Raw genomic sequence first — 22,666 nt, 5'->3', positions numbered from 1 at the left:
ATATTTATATATAAAGTATATAATATCACATAATTGTTTATATATAAATAATTGGCCTTGTCTCTTCTCTAACTTCTGCAATTCTATACGGATCTCAATAAAACGTAACATACTCATTCTTAAGATAATTTTTGAGGTTGAGTTTTAAGATGAGCCAAATCTGCCGATTAGTTTCGAAATGAGATCAATTCAAAAATTTTTAAAAATCGCAAGAATTTTTACTTTTACCGCATGCCTGTGTAACAACAAATGAACACGATATAAGAGCTCAAAAGTTTGGGACAGCTAACTCTTTGAGATCGGGGAGCTCAAAAACGTCACAAGTGCAATTTTAAGCGCTTAGATATTAAATTAGCGGGAAGTTTCAGGGATGACCTTTAGGGTCATCCACTTTCCTAATTTTTGTTCAAAAAATTCTTCGAGAGAATTGTAGGTCACTGAATGTGAATGACTATACGGAGAGAATTTTATGTTAACAGTAACCATCCCTATTTTGTAGCTCCTACTATCCAGTATAGTAACTAACTTTTCCAAAGTTAAAATGATAATTATAACTATCTGGCGATTATAATGAGCACAATCATTGGATATTAATTCCCACAATTATGATTATACGATTTACTATCTAGATGGTAACTTTTATCACCGGAGATAGTAAAAATCATATCATGATTGCAATCATATAAAAACTACACAGAAAGTATGAAAAATGAAACTTTTTCGATTTTACAGTCCAAATATAATAATATTCTAATGTTTGATATAAGAGTGAGTACTGAAAAAATTTTAATCTATATTATTAAGAGAATAACAAAAATTTTGTCTCCAGGATAGTCATGTGATAAAATCGGTTTTTTTTTTTAGGGAAATTTAGTGTCATTGCAAAGGCCTTGACTTGAATTTGCGTCTTTTCGAGGCTTCATATCATTCTCATCGATAGTCAATTTATCATGATAAGTATTTAGGCTGCATTCGAAAATGTATCTCTAGACACATAATTAAGAAATGACCTCATATCTCGTGAACTATTGACATTTTTCAAGATATAAGCTCACCCCGGCATTACACTCATCGAGACCTTTCATTTGAGTACCCACATCAATTTTTCATATATTTTATATATTTCACAAATACCATACATATAAAATATATAAAAATTGCCACGTGGGTACTTAAATAAAAGGTCTCAATAAGTGTAACATTGGGATGAGCTTATATCTTTAAAAATGTCAATAATTAAGAAATGACATTGTATCTTGTGAATTATTGACATTTTTGCAGATATAAGCTCACTCCGACATTACACTCATCGAGACCTTTCATTTGAGTAGCCACATCAATTTTTCATACATATATATATATATATATATATATATATATATATTGTAACGGGTAATTTTTTGAGTGTTTCTTCTTTTTGATCGAATAAACGCTGAACGATATGAACGATACTGCGACACAAAACGCCCCCTTGCTCGAATCTGAAGCTCGCCGGAGTCCATCAGGGTAAAAGGGGGTCAAACCACAATATTCAATCAGAAATAAAACCGACAGGACTCAGTTACCTATAAACTATAAATAATTACGTCTAATGATTAAAGTCAAAATGTCAGACAGGTTATGATAGAGAATCAAAATAATCATTTAATTATCAAAATCAATTCATTAGGTTAATGAAAAAGGTTACAAAAAAAAAATAACAACACTCTCGTAGTACAATTTTAGGTTATATCAAACCTCAAAACTAAATCTAACGACAATAATATAAAAAAATGACTTCACAACGTCGGTCAACGCACGAGTATCAAGGCCTGATCAAAACTGATCTGTACAAGACAACCTCTCACACACTCTCACTCTCGAGAGCGTCAAAATCGCGAACTAAAACTCCAAAACTGGTTACCCGTTTCCCCAGGAGACTAGCCGTCACCCTGGGCCTAAATCTCTACCCCGAGAGCGGATGGAGAGTATCCTCTCCGCTCCCACCTGCACGGCGTGTGATTACCTACCGGATTTTTGACAGAGGGTCAAAAATCCAGGGAAGTCAAATCTTGCTGAGAGTTCAAAAGGTACTTACCAGTGTTCAAGACGAACCAAGGTAATGTCCCTCCAGCTGTTATTGGTAGAAGAATATTCCCTCAATAACACTCTGTCACAAGACTCGCTTTTTTGTGAAAAGTTTTTGGGCTTTATCATTTTCCCAAAAACTCACTTACAACGAACCGGAATGATCGTTTTTGCCATCTATACGGTGTTTACAAACTATCAATTTAATTGGTATTCCTTCATTCTATATCCATTCGGTTCGTCAAATTCCGAGTTTTACTTTTCACTTTGAAAATTAAATATCAAATACATTCGATCATTTTCAACAGATTACATACAAATTCGACAGAATACATTCCCATACTAAAACTTGCTCGGGACTTAGAATAATTTCTTTTATAAATTGGAAATTTACAATAATTTGTTTCCAAAATAATTAAATTAATTTTCTTTGAATAAATTTTAACTAAAGAAATATAATCACAATTAATAATCGTCATAGACAAAATAATACTTTTATAACTAAACTAATTATTATCCCGTCTAGATATTCCACATTGGTAACTAAAATAATAAATATTAATTGTTTTAAACAAGCAATATTAACTAACAAAAGAATAGTTTTCGATCTTTATAATCAAATCTAAATTAAATAATAATATTTTCACAAGTTTTTAGTGAATAATACTCTCAATATCGTAAATTATCATTATTAATAATTAGAATAATAATACTGCACTCGTAAACAACAACTTAAATAAAGAAAAACGGGTTGTTTACAATGTTAGATAATAATTTCTCGAGAAAATACGCCCGAAAAATATATCAAAAATGCATGTGGGTACTCAATTGACAGCTCTTGATGAGTGTAACATCGGGATGAGCTTATATCTTTAAAAACGTCAATATTTAAGAAAGTACAGTGCAATTTAACGAAAGAAATTATTTAATAAAGCAAAATTTTTGTTTATTTATAGTTCACAAGTCACCGTAGTCACATAGTGACTGCAAAGTTGCTAGTATATACATGTATTAGATCGAAATATGACTGCAGCACTCGACATTTAAAAAAAAAAAACTTTCTTAAATCGAAATAGTGACTATAGTGACTATTCACTATTTTTGCAGTGCAGAGTAGATCACTAATTTAAATAGTGGTATACTTTTCACTACTAAATAGTGAATGGTCACTATTTCACAAGCGACAGTGACTATTTCGATTTAAGAGAGAAGTGTATCATATTACTAGCTACGATGGCAGTAGTTACCATCATGATAGTAGAATTTATATCAACATTATTTTAGCGGTTAATACACTAGTCACAAAAATTAAGGGATATAAAAAAAATTCCAAATTTTTGGGTGATTTTCAACAAGCTGTAACTCCGAGGAAAATGGTCGTACAGAAAAAATAAAGAAAGCAAATTGTAGCTCCAAGTGTCTAGATTTCAGATATAACCATGAAAAATTTTTTTCATGTCCAGGTCTGGAGAAATCCTAAGAAAACTACCGAAAAAAAATTTTTCGCGAACTTTTCTCCGCGCCAACAACGTAACAACGCTTAACCATCCAGCTATGAGTCCTGATTTGAGCCCAATTGAGCATGTTTGGGACATGCTTGGGCGTCGATTGCTGCGAGACTATCCGCAACTGCACGATCTTCATCAGTTGACTCAAGCGTTGTTACGTTGTTGGCAAGGAATTTCGCAACGTGACATTCGACGATGCATCAACATGCAAGAGCGCTTACGAGCTGTGATTCGGAACAGAGGTGGCAATACACGGTACTGGACTGTGATTGCCGTGCGTACAGAGGTCCTTCAACAGCTGCAGACAGACAGACAGACAAACACATAGAAGCACACAGAAGCGCACACACACACACGCACATACACACAAGCGTAAATCTGACCGTGCAACCTCCACGTGGTGCGCTTTGGGTAACGCTAATGCCGGCGGTAAAACAGCAGTCGAAAAAAATCAAGAAAATTTCAAAAAAAAATTGAAAATTTTTTTTTTTTAATTTTTCAAAAAATCAATCTCTTTACTCGAAAAAATAAAGATTTTAGAGAGAAAAAAATTTTTTTCATTGAAAAAGTGAATAAAAATCACAAAATTGCTCATAATGGTGATTTTTGCAAAAACAAAGAATTTGAAGCTTCGGGGCACAATGAAAAAAAAATCGCAGCGCTTTGAATTTTTAAGGGATTTTAGGGGACACTTTGAGGTTAGAAAATTACCGACGATATCCTTCGTTTATCCATTTTATCCAAAGTTACACCAAGTTATCCAAATATCCTTAATTATGCGAATTTTTGTCTTTTTTTCAGTCTGAGTTTTCAATTCAAAAAAAATTTTTTTTCTAAAAGATGTTTACATTTTCTTACAGAGAATATCGTGCAGTTTTCAAAACCCTCCTTTGATTTCCTGTACAATCATTATTTCCGGAGTTATTGAATATCAAAGTCAAAAAGAACTTTTTTGCTTTGATTGACGATAACACCGCGGCAAATCGTCGTACACTGAGAACACCGTTTATTTAAATGAAATGAGGCTCGTTAACTATAAATAAATCTCTTATTTAAATATCACCAGAAATATTTATTTGATACAAATAAATTGATTTATTTGAGACAAAGTTCTAGTATATTTGAATGAAATCCAGATTTGTTTATAGTTAACAAATATTTCTTTGGTGCAAACAATGATATATTTCAACCAAATGAGATTTGTTAACTATAAACATATGGTATGTTTGAATATACTCAAAGCAATGATTTTTAGTTTTAGGTTAGGAAAGTAGTAAAAGTAGACATATCGAACGTTTGGGGTAAAATGGGCACTTCTTTTGGAATTATTAATTATTCTGAAATTAACAATAAAACTAAAGTTAGCCGACGTTATTAATGTTTTTTTTTTCATTTATTAAATTAAAATTGAAAAATATTTTAAAAAATTGCACTTATAATTTTTCAATTTTTTTACAAATGAATTTTTTTTTTTTTAATTTCTTTTGTAACAATTTTTTTAATAAAACAAATTCTAAAAATTTTTAGATATCAGGTAACTTAATTTTCATAAATTAAGGGGGATAGCCACTGTAAAATTTCGGAAAAAAATTTTTTTTTTTTTTTTCATTAAACTGAAGTTTATATATTCAAAATTATGTATTTCAAATTTTATAGAAAAATTCCGAATAGTTTTCGAGTTATAGTCATTTTTATAAGAGCGCGTCGATTGACCGTTTTACGCGCGGCGCTTCGACGAAAACGTCGCCTGCTCGCTCCGTCTTTGATTCGTACGGGTTGGCGATTGTTTTCCCTCACGATTGTCAACCGTTACAATTATTTGACTTTTAACGTATATTTTTTCTTATTGTTGAGATACTGTACCTCATAGTTTAGTTGTTTTGTATGAATACACACTCGTTCTTTAATTTATTGAGTTTCTTAGTGTACTCGTTATTGTTTACTTACTTATTTTTTTAAATCTTCTGATCTTTTTTTTTTTGTTTATTTAACAAAAAAATTTGTTAAATAATGGATCGTAAACAAAGTAAAGTTATTAAAAACGAAAGAAAACTGCCAAACGACAGGAAAAAATTTAATCGACCGCTCAACAGATATGAAACTGAAAAAATACTGGCTCTCAACGACGTGATAGTGCTTCCAAGAGGAAATTATCACAAAAATCTGATTGTACAATCGATTCGAGTATTAGCTACAAAATTATAAATTTTTTTCGATATTTAATTTACTAAGTGGCTGTGTATCGTGTAAAAAGTGTGGTGGTGATGTAAACTTTACTGAGACAAGTATTCGAGGATTAGGTTTTAAACTAGTTGTGAATTGCAAAAATGTGATCCAGTTTTGATAAATTCATGTCCACTCATCAAGAATGCGTATGAAATTAATCGCCGTTTCATCTTTGCAATGCGGATAATTAGTATTGGGTTATCTGGAGCTGAAAGATTTTGTGCTTTCATGGATTTACCACGACCAATGTTCCATAGCTTTTACGATCGTCTGGTCACACAAATCAGAAATGCAGCTAGAAACTGTTGTGATTTAGTGTTGAAAAAAGCTGCTAAAGAAGAAATCCAAGAAACCTGCAAGCATTTAAAATCCAATGACATTCCTGGAATTTCTGTCTCCGGTGACGGTAGTTGGAAGAAAAGAGGGTTTAAATCTTCATTTGGTATATCTTCTCTAATTGGTTACTTCACTGGCAAAATCGTAGATGTAAGTATGAAATCCAGTTATTGTAAGATGTGTGCGCTAATGAGCTCAAAAAAGGAACAGCTGAATACGATCAATTTATGCAAGACCATGCTCTAGACTGTCCAATAAACCATGAAAATTCTTCTGGACAAATGGAGGTAGATGGAATAAAAGAGATGTTTATGCGATCAGAGTTATTACATAACGTTAAGTATGTAAACTATATAGGTGATGGTGACACTAAAACGTATAAAAATATTTGTGATGCTAAACCGTATGGGGACATGGTGAAGATAAAAAAAAGGAATGTATTAATCACGTGCAAAAACGAATGGGCAGTCGACTAAGGGCTTTGAAGAAGCAACGAACTAACAAGAAGACAAAAACAGGAAAAGAAGAAAATACACAGAAAAGTTTAGGTGGGAAAGGTCGATTAACGGACAAAGCAATTAATGAATTTACAAAGTATTATGGTTTAGCAATCAGACGTCATTCTAATGATGTTGATGAGATGTATAATGCTATTTGGCAAACATTTTATCACAAGTTTTCATCACCCGAAGATCGGCAGCATTTTCTTTGTCCTGAAGGTGCAAATTCGTGGTGTCAATTTCAAAAAGCTGTGGCAACAAATACTTTGGACTCATTAGTTGAAAAACCACCACTTCCTGCAGATATTGCGGAAGCTTTAATACCGATTTATGAAGATCTATCGAATCCAGAGTTATTGGAACGATGTGTCGGTGGGTTTACACAAAATAATAATGAAAGCTTCAATGCATTAGTGTGGCAGCTCGCCCCAAAAACAAATTCTTCTTATTCCCTTATTGTTGAAATAGCTTTATATATTTCAACAATTACATTCAATGATGGGGCTCTAGCAACTCTGAAGATATTAGAGAATCTCGATGTTAAAGTAGGACCAACACTCTACTCATACTGCGCTGAGCGCGACGCTACTCGGGTTAAAGCTGCTGAAAGCCGCATGGAAACGGCCAGTAAAAAAATAAAAAAGTCAAGGTCAATACTAAAGATAAGGAGGAAGAACCCTCATATGGCCCAGGACTTGATAGTTTGATGTGAGTATGAATATTTTGTGAAAGACTAGATTTTAAAGTTGCGAGAATCTTCTTAAAACTTTACTCGCGTTTTTCTCAAAACGACTTTTTCAAACTTTCCGGTACTGTAACTTTCGTAAATATGAACCGATTCTCAATTTTTTTGTTTCCCCGTATTCGTCTACTTAGTGGCTATTGTCGCACGTAGGGGATTTTGAAAATTTTAATTTTTAAGATTTTTAAGGCTGTTTGAGTCCAAAAAATGAGGAAAAAGACGAAAAAATTTTTCAATATGGCGCCATTTTTTCTCAAATCAAAATTTTCAAAATCCCCTACGTGCGACGATAGCGACATTCCTATAGATTAAAATGCCGTTTGGTTTTTTTGTTTCAGATAATCCGTTTTTGAATTACAGTACCGGCAATGGAGGGGGAAATTTTTTTGGTGCTCTACAAAAATGTTTATAACTTTGTGATAACAAAATATTTTTGAATAAAAATTTAGGAGAATTATCCTCAACATATACTTTATAAAACAAAAAAAACCCGATCCCCAAATTCCTTTATTATCCTAGTAAAAAAAATTCCCGAAAATTGCCTATTTTTTCCAGCGTCACAGTGGCTATCCCCCTTAAATAATAAGAAAAGACGCTTACTCGTTTTACCGGTCTGGAAATAAAGTATATCCGAACAAAAACAGTTTCACTGTAAAAAAATTGCGCCAAGTCCACGTTCATAAAACTCATCTCAATAACGTTTGCACTTTACAAAAAAAATAAGACTCAATATAATAATTGTCATTCTCTACAAAAAAAAGTGAAATACAAAAAAATACCAAGAAACTGTCATAATGTTAAAAAAATTGAAAGAAAATTTGTTGAAAATTTAAAAATTAAAAAAAAATTTTTTTATCGTACTTGGCGCGCGTCATTGAGTACCCCAAATTTTTTCGGAAGAATTTCAACCCGAGAAAAAACGATTTTGCTCGAATTTATGTAATTATGTATAGTTATACATATTCGGGCTGATCAGCTCTAATTACATAATATATGATTTCATACATTCTTATACTTATAAATTTACATTAGTCAAGCATACTCAACTCATTAAAAACACTGCTTACTCGATTAATTATCAGTTTCAGTGAAAAAATCCGTTTTAAAATTTTTTTTAAAATTTTTAGTGGACATAACTATCAATATGGTGGTGTGGTGAAATCATCTGAAATTATATAAAATTTTTGGATTCAATTTTTTTCAGCTCTGTCATTAAGCTTCAATGAAGAAACTTGATATTGCTTAGTTTAATTGTAATTAACACATTTTGATTGGCAATCACACCGCATTTTCTCAATTTAGTCGGCCATATGTTTTCTTTTCTAGAGCACTCAATTGTATCTACTTTGAAGTAGTTTTCATAACCAAACACGAGAGGGCGTTTTAGTAAAATCATAAATGATGTCTGGAAGATTAAAAAATTTCAAATAACATATGTATGACATGTCGATTTTACTTAAATTTTGTAAAACTTATTATTAAATAATAATAGTTGATTAATTAAATTCATGCATTTTATAGGTTGACTTAATTATAAATTTTTAATCATTCAAAGGATGTTTATTTATCCTGAAAAAATTTGGGGTACTCAATGACGCGCGCCAAGTACGATAAAAAAATTTTTTTTTAATTTTTAAATTTTCAACAAATTTTCTTTCAATTTTTTTAACATTATGACAGTTTCTTGGTATTTTTTGTATTTCACTTTTTTTTGTAGAGAATGACAATTATTATATTGAGTCTTATTTTTTTGTAAAGTGCAAACGTTATTGAGATGAGTTTTATGAACGTGGACTTGGCGCAATTTTTTTACAGTGAAACTGTTTTTGTTCGGATTTCACATCTTTTTGTAAAGAATGAAAATTTTTGAAACGAGTCTTATTTTTTTGTAAAGTGCTAATGTTATTGAGATGAGTTTTATGAACGTGGACTTGGCGCAATTTTTTACAGTGAAACTGTTTTTATTCGGATTTATTAATAACAACAATAATTTTAGTAATAATAATGATAATGATAAACATTATTATTGCTTTCATTTTTAACATCAATTTATTATTACCGATATTAATACTTTCAGTATTATAATTACTATTATTGTTATTTTTATTATGGTTACCAATATTATTTATTGTTATTATGATATTGTTGTTAGTAAATGACGCAATATATCAAACGCGCAGTCATGTTTCGTATTATCAAGAGATTAAGATTATTTGAAACCCGCTCAATTGGATGACAGTGCCACCTACAGGCAATAACCATAAGATCACAGAATGTTCACACTTTTTAATGCGAATTCCCCAGACACTGAACATCTGGTTTATCCGAAGAAAGTATAACTCATACAATATTTGTGTGTTTATTAAACACTGTTTAAATTAATTTAAACACTGTTTAAACTGGTTAACAAATAAAATTTAATTAAAAAAATATGTTTCAAACATAAACATGGAAGGTTGTATGATAATTTGTTCTATAAAATTTTTTGTTTCATAAGATACTTTTACATTTATAATTTCAAACGTAAACTTTTCCCGCGCAATATTAAAAATTCATAAATAAATGAATTTTTTCAGGCAAAGCTATAATCATATGAAAAGTCGTTCGTTCTTTGATTTTACAGCTCAAATTATGATAAAAAAAATTAAAGTTTTCTTTTCTCATATTAGCTAGTGGTATTAAAAAATTTAAATTGACTAATCCGCGAAAACGCCTCCGGTTTAAATCGATAACTTAAATTATCGATGGAAATTATACATTTCTTATATATACAAAGAGAATTTTGACATTTTCTTAATAAGAAAAAATTTTAATTTAGATTTAATACTGCAATACACATTAATTCAATGAAAATAACAAACAATTATTTTAGTAATAATAATTATAATGATAAATATTATTATTGCTGTCATTTTTAACATCAATTTATTATTACCGATATTATTACTTTTAGTATTATAATTAGTATTATTGTTAAAAAGTGTTCCTATGCATAGATATCTGAATAAAAAATTATAATAGGGACAAAATTTAAGCAGTTATATTTAACGCTGTCTGAACCGAAATAATTCTGATTCATAGAACTAAACAATTTTTTCATATTTTTTCAATTAATTAATATTAGGAAAAAAAGGTATGAACTACTGTTATAATAGAAATTTAAGAAAAAGAAAGAACGTAGAATTTAAAATAAAATTTGCAACCTCAGAAAAACGTCATGCTTACAGTAAACACAGTCGGTAGTCTGACGCTCCGTTTACAACGTAATTTTTGAACGGAACTTGGTGCCAGATTCTACCGAATCTGTGGATTATTTTTTTTTTATTTAGTATTATAATTTAAAAAATTTTTGTTTTGTTGTTTGTGCTCATTTACTTAAGTATTTTTTTTAACTTTAAAAGAAGTTAGTAGTAGTTATTTTATTTAATTTCTTGTCAAGTTTAAGATAAGTTAATATATTTTAAGTATTAAGATGTCATATATACATAGAAAAAGAAAATTTCTTGAACTAAGAAAATTGTAAGGAAGACCGAAGTTATTTTGGAGCAAGAAGGAATTTTCTTGGCTTAAAAAAAATTAACTTCATTCAAGAAATTTTCAATCTTCCTTAAGATTTTTTTGATTTAAGAAAATTTACGCTTGACGTAAGACTTTCTTTCTTTCGGTGTACCTCAAGTTTTCAATTTACTTCTTTTGTAAGAAAAATACGTAAGCACTTTTAGAATTCGCAGGCCATCTTACTGATTGTACAGTCTCATCATCTATTTGGATCCATGATAAATTATGTTTAATCATCGCAAATAAAACATTTGTCCATTCCCTCAAGTTCCAATTTCGATGATCGTAAGCATGCGCTAAACGAGCTCGACGATGTCTTGCTGTCAACAGGGGTACACGATTAGGATGTCGTGCGTGTAACCCAGTTTCACGAAGACGGTTGATGATTGTTCGAGAGCAAATGTTTCGCACTTGATGCCGTCATCGCTGTTGCTGTTGTTGTTGCTGTTGTCTGCGATTGGGGAAGTTTCGAGCGACAATATTCGCATTGACGAAAGGTTGTCGTCGAACTTCTCTAACAATTGTTCGATCATCGCGGGCATTAGTGACTCGATGGCGACCTTGTCCGGGGCGACGATGATATTGATTCGTCTCTTGGTATCTGGTATAAGCTCGAGATACGACAGATTGACTTACACCCATCCGGATAACAACTGCATGTTGAGTGTAACCTTCGTCGATAAGAGTCACTAACCGAGCGACTTCCACCTCCGATAAATGTCGTCTAACCATGATTAAGAATCAAAAGTCAGAAATTTTCAATTTTGACCAAAAAATTAAAAAAATTTTTTTAGCGCAGAGGGATTAGTTTTGAAAAAACTGTTGAATGAAGCGATTTGCTAAGGATTCACAAAAAGAAAAGAAAAAAAAAACTCCGAAAAGCGTATGAAAAAATCGAAATTCGATTGGGGGTATTAACTTTTTTTATTAATTTAATTAAAAGGAGATCAGTAGAATCAAGGAATGCAGCGGTGGAAAGGTGATAAAAATCATTGGGCGATGGTTTTTTGAGTTTCCTTAACTTGTTAAAAAAAAAATTTTTCGAAAAAAATTTTTTTTTTTGAAAATTTTTTTTTTTTGAAAATTTAAGCACTTTTTGGAACGAAAATGTGGAAAAAGCTCGAAAAAAACCATTTTTTTCTCATTTTTAAAAATTATGAGCTTTTCAGAGCAAAAACGTGATCCTTTAATTTTTCAAAAATTCGATCAAGTGAAACAAAAAAACGGCTGGCTGGATTAATTTGATTCTTTGTAGGGTTTTTGTGGACATATTGAACTGTAAAAGGCACACTTAACATTAGTGGTTTCCTCAATATTTTCGATCCAGCGCTTGATTTTCCAAAAACCACTAAAATCCCTTTTTTGTTGCATTTTCAAATTCATGTGACGGAAAAAAATTTTTTTCGAAAAACAATGGACAATCGTTAAGGGAATTCATTCAAGTTCTTGAAACCCACCTTTAACTTTCTGTGCGATCAATGGTTGCTGAGATATCGATAATCAAAGACAAAAAGATCCTTTTCCATTTGAAGACCGATATCTCAGCGAGGAGTGGACGTATCAGGTGTTTAAAAAAGAAATTAAAGCTAAATGAACAAAATATCCGATCCTTATGGTGGTTAAGCTAAAAAAATTTTTTCCACGCCCGTAGACCAAAAAAACTAAAAAAATTTTTGAGAGAATTTTTTGTTGCTGGTTTTTCTACGATTACTCAGAAACCGCGGAGGCTACAAAATTTTGAAGTTCTAATCCAAAAACTAGACACTTGGAGCTACAATTTCCTTTTTTTTTATTTCCTGTACGACCATTTCTCTCAAAGTTACGGCCTGTTGAAAACTACCGAAAAATTTGGAATTTTTTTTTGATCCCTTAATTTTTTCCAGTAGTGTAGTATATTTTTATATAAATTATAAGAGTGGATTCGCTACTTAATTTTTAATTAATTTACAAATAGTTTTTATGTATATTAAAGTATAAATTTTTTTTACTTACATTTTATATCCAATTAATTATAAATAATTTTATTTGGTGGAAAATCGATTATAAAAAATTGCATTTTTTAATTAAAATAAAATTACTTAAAAATTATTATTCATGAGACATTGAAAAATTATGAAAATTAATTTAGCAGATATTTAATAATTTTTCTGACAAATAAACTGTCGAAAAAAATTGACAAGTTTGAAAAAATTTTAAATGTAATTTTTCAAAAACAATTATAATAATAAAATATGATGAAACTTTTTTTTTTTAATAAATATTGACAGTATATTTTTATGTAAATTATGAGAGTGGATTGCTACTGAGTCGTTACTTAATTTACAAATAGTTTTTATATTTATTGAACTACATATTTTTTATACATAAATTTATTTTTTACAAAAATGCAATTATAAGTGTTACAAAAATATTAGTTATCCCATATAAATGTTATTGCTACTCTCATTCGTGACTATTTATGGGCATTGCAACATAATTTTGATCCTGAATTTGTATGTAAAAGCAAGGTGTGATTAGTGACTCAACGGCAATGACCTTCACATTATCAGTTTCTTGGCATTTCAGTAAAAATGATCTACTGTCATATACAAAGTGATCACCATTAGCAATAAGTGCGTCAGTACACATAATTTCCCGAATAATTGCAAAATGATGTTTATCACATTGACAAACATTTTGAAAGCAAATACAATGTGACCATAATATAAAACAATAAATCAATCCCCATCGGAGTTGGTTATTTTCAGAATATTGAACCACAGACGATAATGTTTGCAAATTATCTTTATACATGTCAGATACATATAATTTTTTATGCTTCATAAGTCTAAAATACTATTTAACTGAAATATTATCAATTAATAATCTGCTTTGGTGCAATGCATGCATAACAATTAATGGTAGCTCATCAACCATGAGATTTTTATAATTGCCAACAGTATAACAATGGTCAGATATTTGATCAATAATTTTGACTTGTAATTTTTTTTCGGAACAAAAATTGCGTACTTTTTCATTTTGAGATTGATCGGTAAGCCTAGTCATAGTTAAAAATTGACTTTGAGATCTTGCTAATTGGGTGTCAATATTAGGGTGATTCAAAAAAAAAGAATATTTTTTTTTTCGTTTGGTACTCTGAAAAATAGGTTCCTAGACACCTCTAAGAAAGCCTCTCCAAGCATGAGTTCTTAATTGTAACGGGAAGGTCCTCCTTCTTACAGTTTTCTATTTTTTCTTATTATCAGATAGAAAAATTTATATCTCGCTTCCAACTACTTGAAAAAATATCTTGTTCCTTAGATTTTGTAGGAAATTGAATGCTCTACAAAAAAGGTCTCTTACGATTTTTTCGTAAACCCAACCGTTTAAAAGATATTAACGGTTAAAGTTTGATTATTTTTGGGAAAATTTTTTATTTCTTATGAATTTTATAACTCAATGAAAAAAATCATTATGAATGATGAAACTCATAGTTTTGTAGGAAATTTACTGCTCTATAAAAATGGTCTCTTATGATTTTTCGATCAAGTTGAGCGTTTACGAGATATTCATCGTCAAACATCAATGCATATCAATTTTTCTAGTTTTTGATCAATAATTCGAAAAATTTCAATTTATTCTGTGAGTTTCAAGGAAATTTAGACAAATTTGAGTTTTTATTATAAAAGCAACTCCTATAGATGTTTTCTGTTCAAAAATTCATTTGAAAGTTTTTATTCTAATAATATTTTTTTAATTTTATCTTTAATAATTTAAAATCTTAATCGCGTTGTCATTTATTATTATGAAATTTGTTCAGTGCGTATTTTTAATTTGTTTTTCACAAAATATACATAAAATTTTCGTTCGAGGGGATTTTTGTTTTGAATTCCATTTCTTCTTCTGTTTGTCTTCTGAAACTAACGCCATCTATGTTTTTACTCTCAACTATCTTCAGTATCTACCCATTTAATACCGTATTTTCAGTGTTCCTAAAATTGATCATCTTGAATACGTAATAAAATAATTCATTTTAAATAAGTCTTATAATCATCACATAAATTTATTTATCATCAATTAACCTACAATGAATAAAGAAATACGTTTTATCGGAATACCTCTACAAAGAATTTCGGAACGTAAGTTACCAAAAGTGAAAGAGGTTATGCGTGTGTTTTTCTACCAACTTAAAATTTTAAAGTATTCAATCAAACAAAGTGCTAAAAATTCAGTTGACCAAGTTATTGAACTATGGAGAAAAAATTAGATTCCAACTAGTGGAGCTCCTAATGCAGTCAAAAAATTTCTTCGCTATCACAGTCAATAGTTAAAATTACAAAAAAATTTCGATAAAAAGAATTCAGCGCAAAACCAAAAGGAAATGAAATTTCAGACTGATCTTGAACAATTATTCGACATTGTGAGCGAAAAATCCTTAAAAGTGCTTGATGATAATATTAGAAAGTTGTATTTGGATCAAAAATTCGGTACCCATAAAGAGATTCTTTCTAATAATGTACCTGTATCAAACTTAACCACAACTATGATGGGAATAGATGAGAGTAGTAAGTATCTGAGATATTTAATTATTATAAAGTCAGGTAGTAGTGTAACTTTTCATAGATGACTAGATGACATTTGACTAGACAATTTTTGGAGTCCTTTCTTAATTATTTGTCATCAAAATGAATAAATTCTATACATTTTCTTCGTTTAATTTATAAAACAGATCTTATTCCAGACTTAGATCAACCGTCTACCAGTCATGCGATTGTTCCAAGTGAAAAATCAGAGTCGTTCTCTACGTATACATTAAGTGGAGTTACAAATTTTGGATCTGATTCAGAGTATGAACCTCCAATTCCGACAAAACGAGCAAAACTTGATGTCTTAACTCCTGAAGTCATTTTTGGACTCGACCGAGCTAATGTCAGCAGTAGAAATGCGATGTTTATTATTGCTCCGGTTTTACTAGCAGTAGGTATTAAAATTGAAGATACAACGCTCAGTTATAGTTCAATTCAACGAGCTCGTATCCTTCAAAGAGAAGACATTGCTAAAGGACTTAATGACAACTTTAAGACACACGATAAATACGTTGTGCATTGGGACGGAAAAATGCTGAATGACCTTGTTGGATCAAAATCTGTGGAACGGCTACCAGTTATTTTAACTGCATTTGGTACCGAACAATTACTTGGGGTTCCAAAAATGAATTCTGGGACGGCAGACAATCAAACATCAGCCATTTTATCGACATTGAGTGAATGGGGTATTACTAATTATGTTAAGGCGATGTGTTTTGACACGACGGCAGTTAATACAGGTAACTTATCAATGATAATTTAATCTAAAAAATATTTAATTATTAACGTTCTAGTTTAATTTTTATTGCTTACTGAATTTCACTTTTGAAATTATTGAGAATTATTTACTCATTTGGATTTTAAATATAATCTACAATTTGTTGAAAATATTAAATTTAACGATAGTTATCTATTTTCTTTATACAGGAATTCATAACGGTACATGTAAGGCAATTGAAAAGACTTTGGGAAGAGAGTTAATCTAGTTACCATGTCGTCACCACATTTTTGAGATCATATTGAGAAGTGCATTTGAAGTATATTGGCCTGTGTCATCTGGGCCAAACGTACCAATGTTCGGAAGATTTAAAAAATCATGGGATGAAATAAATAAAACTAATTATAAATCTGGAATTGAAGATACTGTTGTTGCTGATATCATTTTGGATAAAAAAATGAAATATCTAGTTTAATTGCACAATCCTTACAGGTATGATTTAACTGCGATTTTAAGAAAAAAATTTTCTTGTTTCTGACAAATTTTTAATTGTTTTTGATAGTTACTACAACCCCGAGATGACTATAAAGAATTGTTGGAATTGTCGTTGATTTTCCTTGGAGAAATGCCTCAAGAAGAAATTTTTTCAAACGTCCTGGTGCAATTCATCATGCTAGGTGGATGGCGAAGGCAATTTACAGTTTAAAAATGTTTCTATTCAGAAATGAATTTAAACTTTCTAATAAAGAATTGGACGGTCTTCGGCAAATTTGTATATTTATAGTTACACTGTATTTAAAAGCTTGGTTTTCATCAACTTCTGCAACAACTGCTGCTAATCATGACTTGCAGTTTATGAAAAATTTATTGGAGTACAAACATATCAATCCTTTGATTTCTTCAGCTACGTGTGAAAAAATGATTTCGCACTTATGGTATTTGAGCGATGAACTTGCCATTTTATCACTGTTTGACGATGGCGTTCCATTAGAAGTAAAAAAAAGTATTGTTAGAGCTGTTAATACTCGTAACGGTACAGATTCTAAAGCTAAAAAATTTATAATTGATAAAAACGATTTGAATTCATTAACGCAAAAAAGTCTGAGTGACTTTGTTTCTAAAAAGTCTTTAAATCTCTTTAAAATCTTTGATTTACCATATGACTTCCTTGATAAAGATATTGAATCGTGGCCTACTAATGACAGTTACATTGAAAATAAAGAATACTTTAACCAATTGAAAGTTGTTAATGATTCAGCAGAACGAGCTGTTGCATTAGTTAGTGAGTATAATCAATGCTTGACAAAAAATGAAGAGCAATTCCAATACTTATTGCAAATTATCAAAGAACATCGAAAAAACTACCCAAACTGCAATAGAGGAAATTATTTACAGTAAAAGTGTACCGTTATGTTGAAAATATTGAAAATTATATGGCAGTTGATAATTAAATAAATAAATTCTTCGATAAAAAAGTGAAACACATGTGAAACACACTAAATTGAATTATATATTTAAAAAAATGCACGAATTTTTTGTTTTAATGTAATCAAACATGTCCAAGACTAAAAAAACTAATTAAAAAAATAGTTCATAACATATTTCTATTCATAGAAACTCAAATTTGTCTAAATTTCCTTGAAACTCACAGAATAAATTGAAATTTTTCGAATTATTGATCAAAAACTAGAAAAATTGATATGCATTGATGTTTGACGATGAATATCTCGTAAACGCTCAACTTGATCGAAAAATCATAAGAGACCATTTTTATAGAGCAGTAAATTTCCTACAAAACTATGGGTTTCATCATTCATAATGATTTTTTTTCATTGAGTTATAAAATTCATAAGAAATAAAAAATTTTCCCAAAAATAATCAAACTTTAACCGTTAATATCTTTTAAACGGTTGGGTTTACGAAAAAATCGTAAGAGACCTTTTTTGTAGAGCATTCAATTTCCTACAAAATCTAAGGAACAAGATATTTTTTCAAGTAGTTGGAAGCGAGATATAAATTTTTCTATCTGATAATAAGAAAAAATAGAAAACTGTAAGAAGGAGGACCTTCCCGTTACAATTAAGAACTCATGCTTGGAGAGGCTTTCTTAGAGGTGTCTAGGAACCTATTTTTCAGAGTACCAAACGAAAAAAAAAATATTCTTTTTTTTTGAATCACCCTAGTCAATATGCCAGGTACCATGAAATAACTTTAGTATTTGGCCATTTAAATCTTCGGATTCATAGCAGGTGTGGGCCCATAAGGGTCCTAAATTTTTCACTGAGTCTGGTAAATGTATCAATAGGTGGATATTTATAGAACAGTATCTTAATCCATATAGCTGCTCGAAATCGCGAACAAAGCAATTTAATAAGTCACGGCCTACTTCAATCATATCGTAATTAAGGGGCACACCTAGTGTAACGGCCTAAAAAAAACGTGATTTTTGGGAATTTTTATTAAAAAAAATACTTTATCAATTATTTTAAAATTTTAAGAATATATTTATACATGTTTTAAGAATACATAATGAAATTTTTGAAGAAAAAAATTAAATATTTTTTAAGTTATCGTCGATCTCTAACGGCGCGAAAAAAAAAAGGTCCTTCACTGCTGCAGTGATTCCGGCCTTCTCCGTGGATGAAATCTAAAAAAATATCTCGTTAAACTAGATAATATTGTCTGTACAATGACCTACGATAAAAAAAAATCAAAAATTGACAATATGGCGGCGTTTTAAAAAAATAGTCGAATTTTACCTAAAATTTTGGTCGTTTGTGGCCTGCGAAAATTCGATTTTTGATCAGATCAAAAAATCGATAGGTCATTGTACGGAGAACTATATATAGAACATGTAAAAAAATTCGATAGTGATCGGATCATTTGTTTTTGAGTAATCACTGCAGCAAATTCGGAAAATGCTGTTTCGAGAAAAACGCGTTTAAAGATAAAATGATCGTTTCCACTGTTATAAGTGGTTTAAAATCATATTTACAGCTAATCTGCTATTCCAGGGCCATATAATACACCTTCTTCTTCTTCGAAAAGGGCTTGTTCAGCTGAAGAAGCTTTTCTTCGAGATGATCGACCTTCTTTTGAAGAAGCCCTTTGGCGATAATCAGCGATTCGTATTCTCGTGTCGTCCTTAAGAGCCGCAAAATCTCTTGCTGCAGGTCCAACTATCACTCCCATTACATTGAATATCTTCAAAATTGACGAATAACCGTCATTAAATATTGCAGTTGTAAAATTATTTGACAATTCAATAGTTTTGAAGCCATTATGAAGATGCTTGGGTGAAAAGTGCCAAAGTAAACCGTTGTAGCTTTCATTGTTGTTTTGAGTATTGTTACCTTTACATCTATCAAGCAATTCATATCGAGATAAGTCTTCATAAATAGGTTTTATAGCTTCTTGTACTTCTGGATCCAGTGGGAGGTAATCGTGTTTAAATGTACTAGTGATTCCTTCAGCTTCCGCGCGGCGATAAGCGCACCAACTTTCAGCGCCTTCTGGACAATTTTTATGATTTGGGTTTTTGTCAGTTGAACAGAAATGATAAAATGTTGCCCAGATTGCTTTATACATTTCATCTACATTATCTTGATTCCTCATAATTGCTAAACCATAATATTTTTGGAGTTTATTTACAAAATTTACAGTTAACTTTTGTGATGTTTTACTTTTTCCTCCTAATTTCTTATTAATGTTCTTTACACTTCGGCAACGTGTTCCCATTCTTTTTTCACATGTAGATAGCATTCCAATTTAGCAACAGGAATATCATAAGGATTCAAATCTATAAGTCCTTTGTGGGTAACGCTATCACCATCACCAATATAGCGGGTATATTTTACACCATATTTACTAATGGAACGACCAAACATGTCTTTTACACTATCCACTTCCATTTTTGAGGCAGATCCTTTTATGATTGGCATCACATTCTTCATCGTGTAATGATAGCCATTCCTCATAATCTTCAGGTTCGCTATCTTTTTTTTCTTCCAAAAACACAACTCTGACAATATGTAGATTTTACGCATGAATCAAGAATTTTCTTGCTGTATTTTCCTGCCAGCGTAACTACTCCGAAACGGGAAGTATGGCCACGTTTTTTCCAGGTACCATCGCCGCTAACAGTCAAATTTGTCTCCAAATTTTCTTTCTTTAATGTAAGCTCTTTTTCTTCATTTATAGCTTGCTGCATACTGAGCTTACAAACAGTTTCGGCTGCAATCTGTAAATTCGTAAAACATCCCGCAAAAGTTTGGTCGTAAAATTTGCATGCTAAATCCATTAATCCACAGAAAAATTTATCCCATTTATTCCGATGCCCAATAGACGCATCACAGCAACAATACGTTTATTTATTTCAAATGCGTTATTAATCATTGGTCCAGAATTAATATACGAATTGCCACATTCACAAATAATAGCAATTTTGAACCCTAGACCTCTTGAACTTGCTTGATTGAAAGTAACTTTTTTTTGACAGGTTTTACACACCACTAAATTACTAATTGCACTAAAAACTGATAAAAATTGCAAAATACAATATCCATGAGATGGGTCAATCACAACATTATTGTCATTATTTTGTAATAACTTTTCTGCGGACGTACTGGTATTCGCAGTAGATTGCTCAAATGTAAATCTATTTCCGGTAAACTTGCGTTTTTTCGCAATTGATCGATGCTTAGGAACATTGTAAGTTCCTTTTTTATTTGAATATGAAGATTGATCACTCATTTTCAAGAAAATAGCACGTGTAAAATTATGATGCGCTCGATACAACGATCACAATGAGACTAAATGTGTCTGGCTCTGAAAATAATTTACGTGGCAGTAAACGAAAAATTTCTAGAAATTTCTAGAAATTATTATAATGATATATTTTTGTATACCTGAGAGCCAACAATAGAAACTGGAATCGTGTTATAGGGGCTGGAAGAGACAGTAGACTCTGAACAATACTTCAGGTACGTTTCGCAGCTAATGACACTCTAGCTGCCGAGCGGCTGCTCTTTAAAATGTTATAACTCAAAAACTATTTGCGATATCGATTTGAAATTTTAATATGTTATTTTTAAAGGTGTAATCTACCGAAATATGAAAAAAAAAATCGACTTTTTCGAAATTTCACACTAGGTGTGCCCCTTAATAACATCACAGCTTAAAATATACAACCCAATAATTAGTTTTAACAAATGTTGAAAGTAATCAATGCGCATGATACCTTCAAATATAGGTATCGCATAATAAAAGCAAAATATTTCCAACTCAGATGCTTTCCAGTGTTTTAAGTCAGTAATTGTTCGAGGTAGCCGATGGATGAACTTAGGTGGTTTAATACCTATTAATCGATTATCAATTTGATCGATGACGGCACGTAATGAAAATGCATTATCACTATAATTAGAATCAAATAATAAGCTAAGAATTTTTTAACCACGCCACCATCACAGCAATGCATACGGTCTATAGCTGTGCCTCTGATAAAATCCGGCATAATTAAAAACAAAGCTGAATTGCCCTTAACTCCCATTACCGGTTGATCTGGCGTTGCGAGGTTACCGTGTGCCACTGTTTGTAATGATGTTCTTAGTTGTATTTGAGGCTCATTTGGATAGACATGAACGTGCCCACCGGCATCTGTACGCAATGACTGACCTCTTAATAAACAAGAAGTACAGCCAAAATCAGCATTGTATAGCATAAAATTGAAGCAATCGCTCTTCGCCGGCTGATCACAAACACCCATCAATACTACTCCTCTTACGATTATTTGACGGTTTCCAGGAAGACAAATTTCAACTCCTTCAGCTATACTTTGTAATTCTTCTCGAAATTGGTATATAAAGTTGTTCATGTATGGTTTTTTATCATCAAACCAGTAGCCCAGGAGCAGCGTATTTTGTCTTTTTTTACGCTCATTGAAAGGCAGTTCATTAATAGTAAGGTAAAAAGGCCATATACTGATATGAGATGATTTGTATACGGGCACACCATCAGTATACCAACTGAAAGATATATGATGAGGATTTGATAAAAAACCATTATTAAACCATTCTCTGTAAAGTTCACCATCGTAAACATCAGAGATAACACCAGGAAAAGGGATTGGTCTTCTAAACCTCCATTGAAGTTTCTCATATAAATTTTGTCTTCTATACATTTCTTTCAATTGACTCAGTATCGGTAATTGGACGAAGTATGAATTCTTTTTTTTTTGTACACGACGGACATTCGTCATTTTCATTGGCCAGTTCTCGAGTGCAAAATTTACAATAATAGTGTTTGATAATATCTGTTTGATCTAGCTGAAAATACTTTCTGAATTTAAATAAACTATTTTTTTGTAATCCATTGGGTATGCAATGTAATTCTATTGCTGTAATAATGTCCTCAATACACGTCATAGACAAATTATGGCGTAAAAGAAG

The 22,666-nt window shown here is 31.0% G+C and overlaps 3 protein-coding genes across 4 annotated transcripts; 2 read left to right on the top strand and 1 right to left on the bottom strand.

The window, feature by feature from the left end:
* Nucleotides 1-6,569: 6,569 nt before the first annotated feature.
* Nucleotides 6,570-7,964, top strand: LOC141532583 (uncharacterized). The gene is made up of 2 exons (XM_074250997.1): nt 6,570-7,345; nt 7,718-7,964. Exon 1 carries the CDS (start codon nt 6,598-6,600, stop codon nt 7,342-7,344), a length of 747 nt encoding a protein of 248 aa, XP_074107098.1. The 5' UTR covers nt 6,570-6,597; the 3' UTR covers nt 7,345; nt 7,718-7,964.
* A 7,004-nt stretch (nt 7,965-14,968) lies between these two features.
* Nucleotides 14,969-16,689, top strand: LOC141532553 (uncharacterized). Of its 2 annotated transcripts, none has more exons than XM_074250944.1 (3): nt 14,969-15,481; nt 15,658-16,242; nt 16,430-16,689. In XM_074250944.1, exons 1-3 carry the CDS (start codon nt 15,298-15,300, stop codon nt 16,486-16,488), a joined length of 828 nt encoding a protein of 275 aa, XP_074107045.1. In that variant the 5' UTR covers nt 14,969-15,297; the 3' UTR covers nt 16,489-16,689. The 2 variants fall into 2 exon arrangements, with proteins under 2 accessions (XP_074107045.1, XP_074107044.1); XM_074250943.1 differs by having other exon boundaries at nt 15,646-16,242.
* Nucleotides 16,690-18,636: 1,947 nt separating this feature from the next.
* LOC141532576 (uncharacterized) lies at nt 18,637-19,903 on the bottom strand. Its single transcript, XM_074250985.1, has 2 exons — nt 19,216-19,903; nt 18,637-18,867 (listed from the first exon to the last, which is right to left on the bottom strand). The coding sequence occupies exon 1, from the start codon at nt 19,833-19,835 to the stop codon at nt 19,218-19,220; it is 618 nt and encodes a 205-aa protein (XP_074107086.1). The 5' UTR covers nt 19,836-19,903; the 3' UTR covers nt 18,637-18,867; nt 19,216-19,217.
* Nucleotides 19,904-22,666: the final 2,763 nt, after the last annotated feature.

Source organism: Cotesia typhae, unplaced genomic scaffold (assembly GCF_013202065.1).
Source record: "Cotesia typhae breed Kobodo isofemale line unplaced genomic scaffold, CoteBio_Ctyphae contig_65, whole genome shotgun sequence".
Taxonomy (NCBI): Eukaryota; Metazoa; Arthropoda; class Insecta; order Hymenoptera; family Braconidae; genus Cotesia; species Cotesia typhae.
Note: the sequence above shows the minus strand (reverse complement) of the source record. Positions and strands in the feature narration are given on the sequence as shown.